At 30.5% G+C, this 21,249-nt stretch overlaps 1 protein-coding gene and 2 pseudogenes across 1 annotated transcript in view; 1 reads left to right on the plus strand and 2 right to left on the minus strand.

Moving 5' to 3' along the window:
• The window catches only part of LOC105154800 (lachesin), a 211,532-nt gene that overhangs the window by 178,820 nt on the left and 11,463 nt on the right, over window positions 1-21,249 (plus strand). The window contains exons 5-6 of the mRNA XM_087407398.1: window positions 18,662-18,811; window positions 19,313-19,463. Of these exons, the coding sequence (XP_087263524.1) occupies window positions 18,662-18,811; window positions 19,313-19,463 (301 nt within the window). The remainder of the gene's footprint in view (window positions 1-18,661; window positions 18,812-19,312; window positions 19,464-21,249) is intronic.
• On the minus strand, window positions 10,814-11,348 carry LOC147909493 (uncharacterized; annotated as a pseudogene).
• Window positions 11,687-13,215, minus strand: LOC147909494 (uncharacterized; annotated as a pseudogene).

A 21,249-nucleotide genomic window follows, 5' to 3' on the forward strand; every position in this document is an offset into this window, starting at 1 on the left:
ATCTACGGTTTCCTCTCTAGAAAATTACCAGCTCCTTCGTGGAGGCTCTCCTGCCATTACAATCGTCGTTATTATACCGTTGCCAGCGAGCGTTCAATAAAGCATACAAAATCATGAATACCTCAGTATTTATTTCCACTCATCCGTATATAAGACGATCGAGTAAAGTCGCAACACAGATTCTTCAGAAAGTTGCTTTTATCCCTGATGATTACATTCGAAATGCCGTTTTATCTTTTTACCATCGGATAGCCTGTTTTCAAACAGTTGACGATGCCTATTTTGAATAATTGATATAAACCTTCCTACACTTGCCTTAGTTGATTACACAAACACTCAGTTTGTGCGCGCGCACATGTACTCTCTCCCCCTTCCCCCCCTTCACACACACACACACACACACACACACACACACACACACACGCGCGCGCGCGCGCGCGCACGCACGCACGCACACATTAACATACTCCACATTCTTTTCCACATGAACTTTTATCCACACGTGCCCGCGAAAAGTCTTTCTCACGTCCTCGCCGTGAGTTCTCCGCTACTGTGAAATCTCAATGTTTAAATGATCATAATTCTACGAAAAAAAATCGTAGAGACCTGGGACGCGTTGTTCTTGTCTTGGAAAACTCTTTCAAACGTGCCCTTACTTGACTCCACGTGCAATTTAAGATTTTTCCGTCCCTCCCCCCTCCCTCCCACTCCCCGGTTAAAATGTGCGTTTTTGATATTAAATGATAAATTTTATGATACCATTTGCATCCCTATAAACTTCAATCCTCCATCTCAAACCGTTCAGAAGTTATTTAGGTGTCTCGATACTTTTTCCTGTAGTAAGCATGCGTGAATGAGATATTGATATAGTAATGTATTAATGACACGTAAATCGTCTATGTAAGTGCTATTTACAATATGACTAATCATTTTTAGGATCTCCTTAATAGTATATCTTGTCGGTGCTCGTACACATCGAACTTACAAAAGAAGTTTTACAACTGTCCGGAATCGATTTGATTTTCTATGAAATATGTTGTAAAACATTAAAAAAATACTAAAAAATCTAAGAGACATGTATTTTTTTATACGCGCTAATTTTTAAGAGGTAAAACACCTCTTTAAAAAAAAAACGATATTTTTCTTTCAAACCGTACATCGTTGGAAATACAAAAGATAAAAAAAAATTTTTAAACAATAGTTGTACAGTTTCAAAAGTACTTTAAAGTTATAAAGAAAAAAAAATTTTCTTACTTTTTGTTTAACAAAATACCCCCACCATCCGTAATTTGTTTAAATTTCTAATTTTGTTTTACCAATTTAAAGATTATTTTTTTACAAATTCAACCATGTGTAATAAAATTACATTACGAAATATTATTTTCGAGAATTAATTTAAACTATTAAGGGGATGCTGGAGCGAAGGCCGAACTTGATCAAGGTCGATATTACAGGTTTTCATTTCCAATGTATAATCTGCTTACGCCCTCTGAAGTTAATATGATCATGCAGGAAATTCGATCGATTAATTATCGATATTTTTATTCCGTTTCCTACATTACCATCTTAACAGGGACGTGTATTAGGATCGGTCCCACAATGTAAGATTTATTTTGGAAAATTTTCCAATTTTAGAATTGAAAAAAAAATAAACATAATTGAAGTTAATCTTATATTTGTAGAATCGGACCTTAGAAATTTAGTTGCATTATATACATATTTAGTTGTATTATATACACATGCAATGTAGACCGTGTTCTAATATATATCATCAGTACTAAAAGTCTGTAATATATATAAAATACAGATTTTTAATTAAATTAGATATATCGATACGAAACCGTAATAGCACTTTTTTCTTACATCCAATGCCATTTTAGGTTATGATAATATATTATCATAAATGAATATCATAATATATATATATATATATATATATATAGATATTCATGCAGATATTCTCTATGTCCATTTTTGCAATATTCAAATTTTATATTATAATATGTATAATGATATATAAAATGTAATTCTAATGTTGTATATAAAAAGACATTCATGAATACGAATTACAATTACATTTTATGTGTATTATAATATATGTGTATATACACAATAACACAAAAAATATTATTGACATATTAGTGAAGACATAAACATGTTAATGAATTAATGATATATGCAATATTAAAATTATATTTTGTACATTATTGTGTATATGTACATTATAATACATATAAAATATAATTATAATTTATATTCACTAATAATGTTTTGTTATATGTTACAACAATGTTAGAATTATCATAGTATAATGTACATACAATTTTCTATATTAGATATATAGTCGACATATTAGTAATGTATAAGTACTATAAGTATCTATCTCTTTTTATTAGACAGAGTAAAAAGAGTTACATTATGTATGTGCAATGTCGTATTCATTTATATATATATATATATATATATGAAACACGTGTCCATATATTGACAGTAATATATGTTACATCTTGACTAAACTCTAAATGATAGGAAAAATCATAGGAAAAAGTGATACTACAACTGTATTTCGATATTCATTGCGAGTACTGAAAATACGTAACTATAGATTTTCAGTATTGACAGTGTACATTGACACATGGGCCTATATAATAGCATTTTTCCTGTCGTACAATGTCATTTTAGGTCAGGATGTGATATGTATTAGCTATATATAGATATATTACACATATAATATACATAGCTATACCATTTTTTGCTATGTTTAATAAAAATATGTAGAAGTTAATCATGTTAAAATATTAGTGATGTACTTAAATATAATACACACATAGGCAATATTGTACAATATTGCATATATGTACTATAATGTGTGAATATACATACGTTGCAGATAGAAATTATCAATGCTAAGCTGTTTATGCATTCTCTGTGTTTAAATGTGCAATATTAAAATTGTATACATATATAAAATATATATATAATGCATGTATATATATATATATATATATATATATATATATATATATACATACACACACATAAAATGAGGATTTATCAGAGGATTCGTAATTTGATTATTTTTTTTAAGATGTTACGTCTGATGTTCGTTGTATATTCTGATATTGAAATATAAAAGTATATATCACTAATATTTGATCCTAAAAAAATATATCTCTTTTTATTAAACGTAGAAAAAAGAAGACATCAGTACACCTTTTTGTTATACGTAACAAAAAGAGATGAAGTAGCTACACACATATGTGAATATGAATTAGAAATATATTTTATAATGTGTGTACACATCATAATGCACATAAAATATAATTCTAATATTCACTAATAGACTGTGTCTATATTATATCTGCATGAAAAGCTAAGTATGAGTAACTTCTATCTCTTTTTATTATGGGCCTTCTACAATAACACATTAGTTACAAATCAGAAGTCAGAAGCTAAAAATTGATCAATCACAGCCAATTTTTAGCGTTTGACTTCTTATTTATGGCTGATTTATGGCTTATAATTGTAAAAGGCCCATTAAACATAATAAAAAGAGATGGAATAGTTACATATGTATGTGCAATGTATTTACGTACTGACATGTTACATCCTAAGTTAAAATGACATTGGGAATAAAGGAAAAGTGCTATTACATTACACGTGTATACATGTATTTCAAATACATGGTTGCATCCGAAAATATATCTAAGTCACAGTCAGAGTGTTCATTTAGTAAAAATATACTTATTGTAACTTGCTGTTAGTCAACGTACATTGACCTGTAAGTGTATATATTTGCTAAAACACTTTGAATATGATATACTTACATACATTTCATAAACGTACAGCATCGTACAAAAATTATGCATGTGACTATTGACTGTGTAATGTATGTTGTATATATATATATACATATATATATATATTAGGTGTTGGAATTAATTCGTAGCGTTTTTAATGACAGATGTTATTTATTTCACATGAGCATTAAAAAATACATTAATGAAAGTACTTCCCATCACTTGTAAAACGCTACGAATTAATTCCAACACCTAATATGTATACATACATATATGTATAACATATATATTATATAGGGTGTCCAAAAAGACTCCGGATTTAGGAGCTGAATATAAAGATGACTATAACTAATCGTAAAGGAATGTGAACGTGTATCGGCATGCATAGTACGCCAAAATATAATGCGTTGCCCTATGATTCACGTTCTACGATTCAATTACGACAATCCTTGTGCTAAGGCTATTACATAACGTTTTTAGAAAAAACGTTTCAGACAAAAGTTGTAAGGTTTCAAAGAAACTATTTACTGATATTCAGTTTTTTTCTTCATTAGTTTCTTTGTTTCGGTTATGTCAAGCAATTAGCTTTTGATTCCATCATGACAATGCATCTATTTGCATTTCTTTAATTGCAGACGCAAAATTCTATAAATTGGTTCCGTAATTGTATTTCACCAAATTTAATAATCGAAATGCTTCTGCCAATAAATTAAAAATAGTCAGTACATATATAAACGCCTTTGACATTTATTTGTAACTAGCCAAAGCACGATTTACGGCTGTGGCATTTTGTTATAACTAGCCAGCTCACAATTAATGCCTCTGGCAGTAAATTAAAAATAGTCAGCCCCACGATGACGCCCTCTGACATTTGTCTATAACTAGCCAAAATATGATTTATGGCTGTGACATTTTTTTATACACCAGCTCCGTTTTTCCCCCTCTGGCAAAAAAAAAATCACCCCCGTTTTTCGCCTCTGACATTTGTCTAAAACCACCAAAAAATGATTTTGGTTTTTAATTTTTTTTTATAGCTGCCGTCACGTTAAAAGCCCCCTGGCAGAAATTTTAAAAAAGTCAGCCCACGTGAACGCCCTGACTTTTCCCATACCCCCAAAAAATGATTTAGGCTGGGGACTTTTTTTTAACTCCAGCTCACGTTAAACCCCCCGGGGAGTAATTAAAATTTTCTCCCACATGAACGCCTCTGCCCTTTTTCTATAACTACCAAAAAAGGGGTTTAGGGTGTGCCCTTTTTTTATAGCAGCCAGCTCACTTAAAAGCCTCGGCAGTAAATTAAAATTTCAGCCCACGATAAAAGCCTCTGACATGGACCCCCAAATTGGGGAAACGAAAATTTTTTTATAAAAAAAAAATTTAATCAAAAACTTTTAAAAAAAAAAGGGGGTTTTTTCGAAAAACTAAAGATCTAACCTTTCTCATTTTGGTTTTTTAAGGGGGGCCCCCCAAAAAAAACCACAAAAACCCCCAATTTTTTTTTCTTCTAGATGTTTTCCCAAAAAAGACGTGGCCCCCGGGGTATTTTTTCCCAACCCCTTTTTATTACGAAAATACAAGGTAAAATTTTTCCCGAGTCGCTTTTATAAGCACCCATAACCTTCTCTTTAAAACCCCCAAAAAATTCTGCAAAATATTTTTCTATTTTGTGAAAAAAAACATTATATCAAAAAAAATAATTATTTATATAAAATATATAAAATACATATCACATATATACATACACACCCCACACCCACATCCCCATATATTTAGGGAAAATTTTAGAACCTACACACTACCCCTACATTGTTTTGGGGACTGTTGGGGGAATTTTATACTGTCCCCGGGGGCATACTGGACAGCTGTTTTACTCGTAAATGCCTTGTTTTACACATACGCGTCACGCAAAATGTATATGTATGCATATTATATATTTAAATTATATATTAAAAAATACAAAAAAAAATTTTTTTTTAAAATCACTCAAAAAAAAGATAAAAACCCCGAAAAAAAATGACAAAATTTTTTTTCCCTTTGGGGCGCAATTTTTAAAAAAGGGGCTTCCCCGTACAAATTTTCCTTTTTTTAAAAAAGACCCTATTCCCCTTTAAAAGTTTTTTTATTGTTCGTCTTTAAAAAATTTTTCCCCCCGGTTTTATTCTACTAAAAAAAAATTTTACAAAAAATGACCCAATGATGATGCGGAAGAAAATTTTATTTACATTCGGGGGAAAAAAAAAGGGGGATCAAACCCCTTTTTAAAACCTGGGGGAAAAAAAAAATAATAAGAATTTTAAAAAATTACATTACATTTAGTAAAATGCTTTAATTTTAAAATAGTTTTAAATCACCCATTATTAAAAAATACAATTTATGGGGGGAAGGAAATATTTTCCCCCAATTTGGGGGGAAAGGTAGGGCGCAGCATTTTTCTTATCATGACACTTTTAGACCCCACGCCAGCTTGGGGGTTTTCCCCGGCCGTCAGCGTGGGGGAAAAGGGGAAAAGGAAAAGGGCAAAATTTCAAAATCGGCTCAAAATGCCAAAAAATTCGACCCTTTTTAAAAGAAAAATTTTAAAATTTTTTAAATTTTTTTATAAAAAGTTATTTGGTAATATTTTTATTAAAAAAATTTTAAAAATAAAAAAATTTTTTTATTAAAAAAAAATTAAAAAAGGGGGAAAACCCCAGAATAAAACAAAAAACCCCAATTTCGATCTTCCCCCCAAGGGGCCCAAAACCCACGCGTTCTTGCAGCCCCCTAAAACCGAACGCTTTACATTAGTTTTTTAAAAGTCAAAATTTGTATATCTCATCATTTTACTTTTTAAAAATCTTTTTTGCATTCGCATTTTTGCTGGGGTTTAATTTTGCAAGATTTATGTTAAATATTTAAATAAAAAAAATAAAAAATTTTTTAATTAAAAAAAATTGGAGTTTGGGGCATCTTTTGGAGTTTTAATTTTTAGTCCAAGAAACCAAGTCTGTCAAAAAAAAAGGGAGAAGGGGAAACCGGGGGTTCGGTTAAAAAATTTTTTTTAAATTTTTGTTTTTTCCGTAGAGCAGACAAAAAAAAAACCCCCGGATGAACTCCTTTTTAATGGTTTTAGTCTCCCGCGGCCACCCCAAAACTGGACCCGCTAGAAACCCCAATGGCTGGGGCCCCTCTGTCCTTCTTCGGGGGTTCGTTTTTTTTCTAGCGACCAAAATATTTTCTCGGGGGCTCGACCCTTGGCGTTTCATAAGTAGGAAAACCCCTTTAAAAAATTTTTTTTAATTTTTTTAAATTATATTAACCTTTTGGGGCCCTACTTTTTTAAGGGGTTACGAGGCGCGTAAAAAAATTTAAAATACCTAAAACTTTTTTTTGGGGTTTGGGGGCTCTTTTTCTTTACCACGAGTCTCACATGAAAATTTTTAAAAAATTAAAAACAAATCCTTTTTTCATTAAAATATAATAGAAAAAAGATTAAAAAATGATAGTTCCCCAATATTTTTAAATTTTTCCCGGGATTTTATTTTACCCTTTTAAGAGGGGGTTTTTAAAAACCCCCAGCTTTTGGGCCCCGGGCGATGGGGGCGAGCAAAATGTTAGGACCATTTTAATTTTCCCGTTTTTCCCCTTTTTTTTTTCTTTTTTTTTTTTTTAAATAAATAACGTTTTAATCCAACCCAAATTTTTCCCAAATATATTTTTATAAATTTTAAAGGAAATTTTTTTATTTTTTTTTTAGTGGGCTCTTTTAATTTTTTTATTTCGAGCCAATTTCGGGGGGGGCGGGCCCATTTTCCTTTTTTCAACCCCAAAAGGGGGGGGAGGGGGGAACCGGGGGGTTCGCGTGGGGACTTAAAACTTCGGGGGCTTTTTCCGGAAAAAACAAAACTGCTATCAACCCCCCCGGGGGGAATTTCGGGGCAAAATTTAAAGGGGGGGGGGGGGCAAAATTTTATAAAAATATTTTCCTTTTTACATAATTTTTTTGATTTTCTTAATAATGGGGTTGGGGCCTTTTTATTAAAGTATTACTTTTTAATTAAATTTTTTTTAAATTTAAAAATTTATTTTAAATTTTTTAACCCTTCTTTAACTTGGGGGGTTTTCTTTCAAAGCTGGGGCCCGGGGTTGGGGGCCCCCAAAAGGGGGTACTTTTTATGAAACTGAAAACTTTAAGAAAATAAGGGGGGCCCAAAAAATCGTTTTTAAACGGGAAGGGTTTCCCCAATACTCCGTAAAAACTTTTTAGGGACAGTGAATAAAAAAGGGCGGGGGAAAAAGGGGGCCTCCAAAGGGGAAAAGAAGGGAAAGATTGATAGGGGGGTAAAAAAGGGGGGGGGGGGATTTTTGGCAACGCTCCTGAAAACACATCCCCCCCGGGGCCCGGGCGGGGCCCCTTTAGGGGGTTACGGCGGGCGGGGGGGAAAGGGGCGGGGCCCCGAGTCCCAAAACCGGGAAAAGGGGTTAAAAATTTTGGGGGGGTTTAAAAAAATAAACAGGGGAAAAAGGGAAAAAAAAGGGAAAAAAATAGAAAAAAAAAAAAAAAGGGGTTGTAGGGGTTTTTAAACGGGGGGTAAAAATTTTTAAGTTTATGGGGGGGACTAAATTTTTTTTTTTAAAAAAAAAATTTAATTTGGGGCACCATCCTTTTAAATTTTGTAATCCTTAAATTATTTTTCGCACTTTTCGTTTGTTTTTTTACCCAAAATTTTTTTTCGGTTTAAATTTTGAAAAAAACCCTTTCAAAAAAGGTACTGACGACTTCCCTTTTAAAAAAAAAAAAAAAACCCCCTTTTGGGGTTTTTTGGAAATTTTTTTCCCAAAGGGAATTTTAAAAATTTTAAAAACACATATTTTCCAAAAAAAATAAAAATATATTGGGGCCCGAAATAGGGGGTTTTTAAATTCCCCCCATAAAAATTTTAAAAAAAAAAAAAAATTTTGAAAAAAAAAAAGGGGAATTTAAAACATAGATCCAACTTTTAACTCGATCTTACGCTTTTTAACCACGCCCGGGGCTTGAAATCTTTTCTAAAACGGGGTTTAAAAGGGGTCATGGAAAATAAAAAAAAATATCCCTAAATTCGTTTTTTTAATTTTTTTTTTTGCTATTTTTACATAAAATTTGGGGATATGGGGTTTGCAAATTTTAAAATTAAAACTTTATTTTTCAAAAATTTTCCCCCTTCTCCCCAAATTATCCCCCTTAAAGCGGCCAAATTTTTTCCAAAAGCTTTTTGGGGTTCGCTAGAAAAGCGAAAACCGTAGAGAGATGGGGGGGGGGAAAGGGGAGGAAGGAGAAAAAAAAGGAGAAAAGAGAGAGAGAGAGGGGGGAGAGAGAAAAAAAGAGAGGGAAAGAGACTCAAAAGATAATCGCTTTTGGGGTTTTAAAAACGAGCCCACTGGCCCCATGCAATTTTCCTCACCTTTCCCCAACGGATTTCTATCCTTTTTGGGGTTTTTTCTTGTCTCCCTTTTTCGTTTTTTCCTTTTCAACTTCGTTGGGGCAATTCAAGAATTTTTTTTCTTCGATTCTGGCATCATCGGGGAACATAAAAAACCATTTTTCCTTCCCCCTTTTAAACAACGTCAAAAAATTTTTCTATTTTACAAAATATATTATTATGGGGCCTTTCCCCCGGGCTGAAATTTTATATTCTAATTTTTTTTAAAATTTTTAAACCCCATTTTCTAAGTTGAATAAAACCCCTTTTATTTTTTTGGGGCGCCCCCCAATAGGAGGAATGGCTTTTTCTTAAACTCAAAAAACCAAAAAAAAATGTGCTGTTAAAAAATTTCCACCCCCTTGCAATTAATTTTGGCGTTTAAAAAAAAAACCCCCAAAAGAACACTATTGCTTGCGAAACGATTAAAACCCAAAGCTTTAGAAAAAGAACAAGTAAAAATTCCCCGAAAATTTCAATATGAAAAAACTTGGGGTTCCAAGATTGGGCCGCTTTTCCCGGCCCCCACAAAGGGGGGGAGAAAAAAAGGGGCCACCCAAAACCCCCTCACCGGGAAAAAACCCCCCCCGGCCTTGGGGAATGCATGTGTAAATAATTTTTTTAAAAAAAAGGGGTTTAAACATGTGTTTAATAAAAAAAAACCACCCCCCCAGGGCGCGCGCACCAAAACCGAAAAAAAAACCCCCCGGGGCCCCAAAAACGCCCGGAATTACCAAGGGCCCGCCCCCGCGTATGTAATGTATGCGCTTTAATTACTATAAAAAAAAATATATATATAATTTATAAAAATTAACAAACCCCAACATACCCCAATACATATATAAATAGATGTGTATCTTTATTTTTTATATATAGGGGACAAATTTTCTAAATAAAATTTAGGGAAAAGACAAAAAAGAAATAAAAAAATTTTATCTTCTTTGTATTCATTTTTAAAAAAAAATGAATTTTCCCTTTTTGGAGAAAAAAGGGATTTTAAAAAAAATTTTTTTAAAAAAGAAAAAATTTTATTTAATTTTATTTTTTTCCCCCCAAAAAAAAAATTTGGGGGGCACTTTTGTTTTTTTTGGGGCCGATAGGCCCAAAATTCAATCTTTTTTAGGTTAAAACGGGCGAAAATTTTTATGCAGCGCCGCTGTCGGAATTCGGGAAAAAAAAATACGCTCATTTTCTTTTTTTTCACGCATTTCACCGAAAACCCAAAAAAAATTTTTGGGGTGCCCCTTTCTTTAAAAAAACCCCAAAACCCAAAAAGAAAGGGCCCGGGTTTCTAAACAGGGATTGTTGGTTTTAAAAGGGTTTTACCTGCTAGCATTTTTTATTATTTTTCCTTAAAGTGAGTAAAACTCACTTTAAACTTTTTTATTTATCTCTGCACATTATTTCCTTTTAATATAATATCTTAACATTATTCTCTCAAAGTTATTTTCAATTTTAAGTTTTAATATCTTATTTACTTGTCGTTTACATAATAATTTCGAAATGTATATTATACTTAATAAATGAAATAATTTCTAAATGTTTATACACAATAAATATATTTTGTATCGTTTATTCATTATACTCATTACAATAATCATACTCAATGAAAAAAATGTTTTAAATATAATAAGACTTCTTGCACCATGAACATTTTACTACATCTATATTACTGCAACCTTCGATATCATATATTGTTAAACTTTTGTCAAAGCTAAATTCTACTGAATTTTCAAATTCTTCTGATCTTTCGTATAACCAATTTTATTTATATAACCAATTTTAAATAAGTTGTGATATCGCGAGGATGACAATTGATTATTTATCTGAGATTGTAATTTTATTATATTATTTCGTTTATGAAAATTTATGTTACTTTTTAATAATAAAACAGTATTTGAAAATCTTTTAGCAAAATTTTTCCAAATTCTGAATCCGTAAACATCTAATGGTTATATTTTTCCTGTAATGCCTTTCGGTATAATTATAGTAATAATATATTTTCCTGCAGGTGTTAAATAATATTGGAAAAATGTCAAATCCATGAATCAATAAGAAGAACGCTATTAGAACCAATGTTTGGAAAATAAGCTTCTTCTAACCACATTTTAAAATGGTTTGTAAGAAATAGAAATGTTGAATTAATAACTATTTTGACTGTTATGATTCTTAAATAAAATATAAAATATATCACAGAAATAAGACTTATAATTTCATTATATCATTCCATTTGTGCAAATTTATATTTTTTAATAGTAAAACAGCATCTGAAAATGTATTGTAAAAGGAAATTTATTTAATTATTTGAAGTCATTTTACTAGAAATGATAGATTTCGATGCTTTAATAACATTTATTGGTGTAAATAAGATTTTCTTGTACTCTAGATCCAAATATACCATTAGTTTCTTTCAATACAATAAATAAAGGTGACAGCAAATTTTCATTACACGATTATTGGTTGCATGGTGTATGAGTGTGTTGTTGATGATATAGACACAATACACTCTACTTTCTTTACTCCTTCATTAGACAATGACCTTCCAAAACGAATTTCCAATTGGAAACCACTTTGATCAGAATTAAAAACATTTTCAGATCCGAACTGTTCGATAAGTGATTTCACTGTTTTCACAAAATCATTAGCTGTATTTTGCAACTCAACGGAATCTTCTATTGTTCTTCCAGTTATAAATTTCGTAATTTTTCTCAAAACAATTCGGGACTTTTTTTGACTCTTTTGAATATTGATACTCAATTGTGAGATGCTTTAAATATAGGATTTAAATTTCCTATTTTTTCTTGAGCTTGTAAAATCCATCTTTGTAGATCGATATTATGAATTATGAATCCTGATTCAACAGCTGCAGTAAATTTATCACGTGTAAATTTGGAGATGTAAAATAATTTTTCTATACGATTTTCAATACGATTTTCTATACGATTTGAATGGAATTGTTCTTCCCATCATCTTAATTGACGTTCAGATGAAACTCTTCTAAATTTATTTTGCCTTGATTTTAGGACGATTCCTTTTGTTGTCATTTTTTTCATTAATATCCCAATTCCGTCAATACTTAACAGCTCTTTATAAGAATTGTCAAAGTCTGCGTCATCATTTGAACATTGAAGATGAGAATTTAAATTCTCTCTTCACTCCATGCTTCTTCATCATCTTCAATTATTTCAGAATTATGTAGTTTATAAGGTTCTTGATAATCGAGATAGGTTTCTTCTGTTACTTCCAATCCATTGTGAAAAATGCTCCAGCAATAATTTTTTTATATTTTCTTTTAATTCTATTTCTGCTTCAGTTACTGGTGTTTCTGTTAGATATATTGAACTTATAGATGCTCATAAAAGTCTAACAACATTAAGCGGATTGGTAATCATTTCCAAAGATTAAACGTGGCTTTGAATCGTAATATAAAAACAATTTAACAAATTGCACAGATATGATTATGACAAAACTACTGCACTAACTGAACGTAAAATTGCTACGTGAATATTCTTATACTATCCATTTGTTATATTTATCTTGAATGTATACATAAACTTATATCATAAATTACCGCCCAGTTATTATCTAACCACTTATTATCAATGGGCGCATTCAGCAGTAAAGAGCGCTACGAAACTATCCGCTGAATGTACTTTCCACATCGCTCCCTCAATATGTTGCGGGAATGGACGTCATCCTATTGAGCGGAAAATTTTTTTCATAAACTTCGATTCGATAATATCCTCGTTCAATCAAGTCACAGACTAGACATTTACAATTGTGTGAAGACTAAGCAGTATTTCAACACATTTCAGCCGATCCACGCCTTCTCCAAGTAATTTCTCAATGAACTGCACTCCTTCTACTTCGTGTCTACATTCGAATGCAAGATCTTCGCTATTGTCTAATCTGATTGCTGCTGGTTCATTTATAGAATTAGATATCAATGTCAATAATAGTAATTCTAATTGCATGTTAGAAAATTAATATTTAAACGATAGGTCGAGCAGCAGAAATGTCAGATTCAGTTTCCGGACGTTGTATTCCATTAAAAAGTGACCAAAAAAGGCGAGATTCAAAAGAGGTTTACAATGTGAGAAAAAATTGATTGCAGTTGAGGAGGAACAAATATAAAAGCGATGGAACAGTTAACAAAAAGAAAACAATTCGATTCAAAGAGAAAGAAATGATGAACTTTTAAAACAATTTCTTACGAAAATGTAACTATGTAATGTTATTAATAATAAATTTTCATTTTTACATATATATGTTTGTTTACTTTGTACACTTTATTTACTTTGTATACTTTAATCCTATTTTCATTATTTTATATATACGTACTTAATTTACAAATTGTTTGCAATATAATTTCTTTTTTCAACTTCTTCCCAAACCACAGATAGATCTTCAGATGTTTCCAGTTCAGATATCCCAGTCGGAACAACAAGATATATGAAAAGATGTTTTGAATAAAATTTGTATAGTTTTTTACATGTGACGAATTCTTCAGAAATCGTGAAATTTTCTAACAATTCAATGTAATTTTAAAGCAAAATTTTTTTTTAAATTTATTTTTTAAAGATATCAATCTTATACAATAATTTTATTATATAATAAAAGAATGAATTTGGAATAAAATTGTTTTTAATTTTTATTCATGGAAATAAAATAAAATAATAAGGGTTAATATGTATTTGTGTGTGTGTGTGTGTGTGTGTGTGTGTGTGTGTGTATCTTAAAAATATGTATTTACAAAATCTAAATATAACTAAATCACACACACACACACACACACACACACACACACACACACGTGTAAAAAACTATACAAATTTTACTTAAGAGATCTTTTCATATATCTTATTCCAATGATAATTACTTACATATAATGAGCATGGATAGCGTATATACGGAAGGATTAATAATTAATTTTCAAAAATGATATGCCGTAATGTATTTTATTACACATGGTCGAATTTGTAAAAAATAGTCTTTATTTTGATTTTAAATTTTGATTTTAAAAAAATTAAAAATTTAAGAAAATTATGAGTGGTGGGGATATTTTGTTAAACAAAAAAATAAAATTTTTTTCTTTATAAGTTTGAAGTACTCTTGAAATCGTACAACTTTTGTTTAAAAAATTTTTTTCTATCTTTTATACTTCCGACGATATTCGGCTCGAAAAAAAAGTACCATTTTTTTTTCAAAGAGTGTTTTACCTCTTAAATATGATTTAGAGCATATATATAAAAATACGTTTCTCTTAGATTTTTATTTTACAACATATTTCATAGAGAATTAAATCGGTTCTGGACAGTTGTAAAACTTCCCTTGTTAATAGACATATACAGGGTGGTCCGCACAATTTTTCAGACACTTTCGACAGTTAAAAAAAAGATTGAAGGGTGAGTATTCATCTGTTTTACGTAGGCTACAACATGCGATAAAAAAATTTTTTTTAATTTTCTTTTTTATAAGGAAATGAAATTTATCTTAAATTTTTTAAATAGCATCATACATCATTTTTTTTCATGATATTGTAGGAGTCTATAAGATGAATTCAAATCATTGTCGAAATGTCACTTTTATTGATTTTATTGCATATTTTATTAAATAAGTACATGTATGTATGTGTGTGTGTGTATGTTATGCATTATATTCAGAGATTTTAAATATTGCTCTTATAAATAATATTACAAATTTGATATTAAACATCAATAAAATCAATAGAACATTAATAAAAATGACATTTCGATAATGATTTGAATTTGTTTTGAAGGCTCCTACAAATCATGAAAAAAATAATACGGTGTTATTTAGAAAATTTAAGATAGCTTTGATTTTTTATAAAAAAAATTTTTTTTAATTTTTTTATTGCATATTGTAAAACAAAACATATTGTAAAAATAAATATACATCTTCTAATTTTCTTTTTAACTGTCGGAAGTATCTGAAAAATCGTTCGAACCATTACGCTAAACATTCTGTATATGATTTATTATATGGTTTTTTGAGGGAACTATCCATAATTTTGATTTGAAAATCCCAGCAATCTAAAGGTTAATCAATTTTTTAAATTTAAACTTGCAAAATAATTACGATTGAAATAATATATAAAACATAATATTGATATATTAATACAATATTTTTGTAGAGTTATATAAAGTCATTTTGATGAAGTTGACGCTAAAAATAACGATATAAAACAATTAAAAAAAATCCGCGATAGATAACTCGCGAAATGCATAATTTCTGTAGAAATTAATAGAAAGTGCTCATGAAAGTCTCAAGAGTATTATTAAATAAAGATAAGGTAAAACTTCAATCTTTTTTTTCTTAATTCTACTACCAATGGCAATATAAGATAATTTAGTGCTACTAATATCTTAATTATCGTATCATAGTTGCTTGGTTAAAGTGCGAATTATTATCTGGGAGGATAGGAATGAATCCTCCTCCAATTACATTTACCGTTATTGCCGTTTTATTATCGATTTTCTCATGTCGGATGTTAAAATCGTAAAATTATTCTTTTGCATAAAGATTTTCTTTTTTTTTTTCTTATAAAAATTGATCAGTGCGCGAATATAAAAAATTATTACCGTAAAATGTGAATTTTCTTTTTTATCCGATATCTAATTCAAACTTACTTAATTTAGTAGTCGTCATTAATGAAGAATTAGATATCTTGTCTAGAAAAATCCTAGATGCTTATCAATATTTCCGAGAACGATCATGATTTCGAGGATTAACTTGGAGAGAAAGTGACTGGAATGAGAGCAAGTTTGTGGTGAATCGAAAGAGCTAAAAACTTTCTAAACCAGTATTCTTCGCGGATATGTAGATTGAGTGTAAGAATGTAATATTCGAACAAGGATGTAACGAACAAGCAATTTCGCTAAAATAAGTTCCTCTTTGTGAACTGATCTCGAAGGTGAGTGGAACGTGAGAGCAAAGCCACAACCGAGAATTCCTTATATAGTATCTCGATTTGTATGCGTATGTTATATATAAATTAAGAGAGAGAAAGAGAGGGGGGAGGGAGAGAGAGAGAAAGAGAGAGAGAGAGAGAGAGAGAGAGAGAGAGATAGTGCGTTTATTGATGTTCTAGGGTATATCACTCTAAAAACAGTTACAGTGAATTAGAGCAAAATATAAATGTGCGCAGAAAGAATAACTCAAATAGAGATAACTAAATTAAAATAAAATAAAATAAAATAAAATAAAATAATATACAAGAAGGGCAAAAAGCCAATAACGTATAAAAGAAATTTAATTTAAATAAGCAAAATTAATACAAAACAATTATAATAAACAAACTCCAATCAAGTCATTTTCAAAAAATGTAATCTTAAAATATATAAACATCGTTCTAAATTAAAAATATGCTCATGGTCTTACAATATTATTATAAATCCTTAATATCAAATTTATCATTTTGTGTAGTACGCTGCGAGTCATTTTTATTAAGAATTAACAGAGTCATAAGAAAATTCTGGAAAAGCAACTGTGAACAAAAAGAATCAATATTAGTTATATAAAAATTAGTAATATTAATTGCAGATATCGTTATGCAGGACTTTGAAAAAATGGCTATCGGAATGCTGCCTTGTCAACTGCTATTTTATTATTGATACGTTGATGATATTATCTTAGCTGCTGCGTCTGAAAGTGTTGGTGATGTTTTGGATATTTTTAATTCGTTGCACACTAAACTGCAGTTCACTATGGAGGTTGGCATTGATGGAAAAATAAATTTTTTAGATACTATGTTGATTATTGAAGAATGAAATCTTATTTTTGATATATACCGTAAAGTAACCTTTTCCGGTAGATTTCTTAATTTCCATTCACACCATCCACTTTGTCATAAAAGAGGTGTAATTTATGGAGTTGTGGACAAGGTTTTTTATTTGTGTCATCCGAAATTCCAACGAAATAATTTGATTGATGCTATTGAGATTTTTTTACAGAATGGATATCCGTTACGTTTTATTTTTTCGACTATTCATAACAGAATTAAATATCACATTAACATAAGATTAATAATTTGAATAAGAACAAGGATGACACGGAGAGATTTTTTAAGATTCCATATGTCAATACGATATCCAAAAGATTTATATTTATTGTTAACATGTTTAATTGTAAATTGACTTTTACCATTCCTAATACATTAAGAAGTTTCATAAAGAGAGGAAAGGATGATTTGGAACACGTTCAGAATCAAAATGTGGTCTACAAAATATCTTGCGAGGATTGTGATGTCAGTTATGTTGGTCGAACTAAAAAACAATTAAAGACCAGATTGCATGAACATGTTTCTGATATCAATATAAGTTCAAAATCTCCATCAGTGATTTCCAACCATCGTATTGAGGAGAATCATAACTTTAAATGGAATAAAGTGGACATATTACAATAGATATGGAACCTTCATATAATAAAAAGTTGATATCTGAAATGGTTCATAAAAAACAGAAACATGGAATAAATAGACAAAATGACACGGAATCTTTGCCGGAATTTTTATACATTCTCTTTCTCCTTCCTAATATCTTTTCTCTTTTTTCCCCCCTATTTTGCTGTTTTCCATTCTCGATAATGTTTTTATGTTTGACATTTCGTTATTTGACATCGTGCAAGTCAGATGCAAGATTACATTGAAAATGACTCGATTGCAGTTGAAACGTTTGTTTATTATAATTGTTTTGTATTAATTTTGCTTATTTAAATTAAATTTCTTTATACGTTATTGGCTCTTTGCCCTTCTTATATACTACTTTTTGTTATAAGTACAGACCTTTTTTAATATATTTTTTAATAAAATAAAATAATATAATATAATAACGCAGAGATTGACGTAGAGATGATACAAAAATAGAGAGAAAGAGAGAGAGAGAGAGAGAAAGAGAGAGAGAGAGAGAGAGAAAAGCTATGTCGCGTAAATTGCCGCATATACTCGCATTCACGTTTGAGTCTTTCGAGTTACCAGAACTGGTCGAAATAATTGCCTGCATATCTTGTTTGTGCAATCAGATATCCTTGAATTCGTAGCGTGGCCGTGTAGTTGCAAGGGTTTTATTTTATACGTTTACTTTTTCGATGTCTATAGAGGTGTAGTCTTTACGAAGAGCTATTTATCATCGGTGGTCTCCATAATTTAAGTGTATGTCTTTTCGTTTTTGTTTCTCTCGATTCGCCAGTCAAATCAGTGTCTGATACTGACACATTTCCGTATTGAATGAACTTTCACTTTGAGTTGCTCCTTAATCGGAATGTAGTAATCGTAATCTAATATAATAAAGTTCTTTCGTGCTTTATTGTTGCTCGTTGTTTGAAGCGAATGGTAGAAAGGGAACGGAATTGCGATGGATCGTTTTTTCGCGGCATGGTAAAATATTTCTCTTATGTACGCAGGTGGTAGCACTTTCGAGAAGCACGATCATTACAACGGTTCATTGCTGCATTTCTATCGTGTCGAGAGGCGGCAAATGGGGGCGTATCTCTGCATCGCTAGCAACGACGTGCCGCCAGCGGTTAGCAAACGGGTGACGCTCGCTGTGAATTGTAAGCTCCATTCGCACAATCCGTTCTTCAATCCAATCTGATTCACAAAATACGATTGTGAAAAGTAATTTGCTAATATTTTTCATATAGTCAAGACGCGTTATCGCGATTTGAAAGAGAAAACAGTTAAGAGAAGCTTCGAAAATGAGATAAACTTGCAAAAAGAAGAAAATGAAAATTTGATTTATTTCACGAATACAGTAATTTAACAAAAATGGAACTCCTTATTTTTCTCTATACAATTTTTAAAATAGGTTCGAATACTTATTTTGGATATAATATTTATTTCAAAAGCTACTTTTTTGCGCCGCGAAAACACGTGCTTAAGCTTCAATTATGCAAATAAAAGAAAAATTTGCCAAAAAAAAACTTGATTTCGACGTGCATATTCAGAAAAGAATTAAATTTTCATTTCCTTCTTAAAACGAGCTCTATCTTTGAGACTTCCTTCGTACGTACATTTATGAAAAGCTTCTTCCTAAACTCATTTTATTTCCATAGTCGCACCCGTCGTAAAAGCGCCTAACCAGTTATTGGGCGCTCCTTTGGGTACAGACGTGCAGCTCGAATGCTACGTCGAAGCGTTTCCGAATACGATCAATTATTGGGTAAAGAATCAACGAGGCACGGAAGACGAAATGTTATTGGAAGGGTGAGTTCTCATTCGTCATTTTCTTAAATAATAAATAATAAATATAGTTTAAGATATCAAGTACTATATGGAACCGAATATATTATTACAATATTGCTAGAATGTTTTGTGTTCTATGGGATAACTATAAAACTATGCTCAGTTTTTTGTGCAAATTAAGATCCCGGGTTTTTGAGATATAGCTAATGGATTTGATTGTAAGGTATTCAAAAAAGATTAAAAAATTTCATAGACACAACCTTTACATCTTATAGTGATTCCTTATAATGATTCTCCTAAGTGTTAGAGCTGTCCAAAGTTTGCTATTATACGTGGTGTGACGATAAAGTTCGGTGAATTTTATGAAAAAATAGACACAACTTAATTAATATACAAATGACCCTTATTGGTCTTCAAAGTAATTCTCTCTTAAAGATAATACATTTTTGACAACGTTTATTCAATTTGTGAAAACTCAATAAAAGTACATTTTTGAATATCATCTTAAGTTTTGTTATCATTTCTAATCATTTCTAATCATTTCTAAGTAGAAGGAATAGTGTGCAGAATAATAACATCATAAAGACATCATGATCTTATTTATTCATTTTTAAGTACCAAATTATTATGACCTATAATACAGGGCCGACAAAATTTAGAGGAGAAGGGAGTCTTGTGCTTTGAATTTTGAAAAATGTTTCTGTAGGATTTTGATGCGCTGAAAACGACTACGTTGTCCGTTTTTTTCTATCACCCTCCATTTGTTAAATAATCGCAAAAACAGTTTTCTTCGGAAGTATTAGGTGTTGGAATTAATTCGTAGCGTTTTTAATGAAAGAATGTTATTTATTTCACATGAGCATTAAAAAATACATTAATGAAAGTACTTCCCATCACTTGTAAAACGCTACGAATTAATTCCAACACCTAATAACTTCTTTATTAATTTTTTGCGACTAAACAAAAAATTATATTGAGGTCTGTTTTGCGGCATTTAACTTAGAAATGTTCCAACTAAAAATATTTTGTCAATGCTTATAAAAATATTCTATGCAAATCGCGAACAAAAAACTTTGGAAAAATTGTAAAAAAAAACCCGGAAATTGACAAATTTTGAAATATAAAACCAAATAATTCGAAAGAAAAAAATCATAAAAAATATTTGACAATTTATACTTATAGCTGTTTTTAAATTGTTTTTTGAAAAACTAATTTCTGACCATTTGTTCAGAAGTTATTGAATTTAAAACACTAAAGCAGCTCGCGCGTTACTTACAGTGCGTGATGTTCTTTCGAATCTGACCACCGAATACAGGAGTATGTTGTTTAGTCTTTTTAGTCACTGATTTCTAATCTGAAATAAAAAATGTGCAATTCAAAATGGCGAATCCAATATTTAGAGGACAAGAATTTTAAAAAATTCATACATAAAAATTGATATTTGGTGATTTTGTAAGTCTCTGATTACTTATATTGTAATCACAATTGTTGAATTGAAAATAGCAGATCCTTTGGCGATGAATAATAAGTACATTTAATGATAATTTTATCCGTTATCCATCCTGTATCACGTGGAGGTATCATCTTATTATAATAAATTCGTAGATAATCAAAGTAATAATTTCCATACAATCGCAAAGATTAAGCAAGTACGCTAATCGCGATATAGCTTCGGATGGGTGATCGCTTGAAAGCATCATAAAATTAATTTATTAATTCAGGGAAAAATATTTTTTGTTACACACCAATAGTTATACTATTCGCTAAATTACAGTTGACTAATAGTTACTATTGTTCAATAGTATCA

This window comes from Acromyrmex echinatior, chromosome 6 (genome assembly GCF_024713525.1).
Source record: "Acromyrmex echinatior isolate Ae372 chromosome 6, ASM2471352v2, whole genome shotgun sequence".
NCBI lineage: Eukaryota > Metazoa > Arthropoda > Insecta > Hymenoptera > Formicidae > Acromyrmex > Acromyrmex echinatior.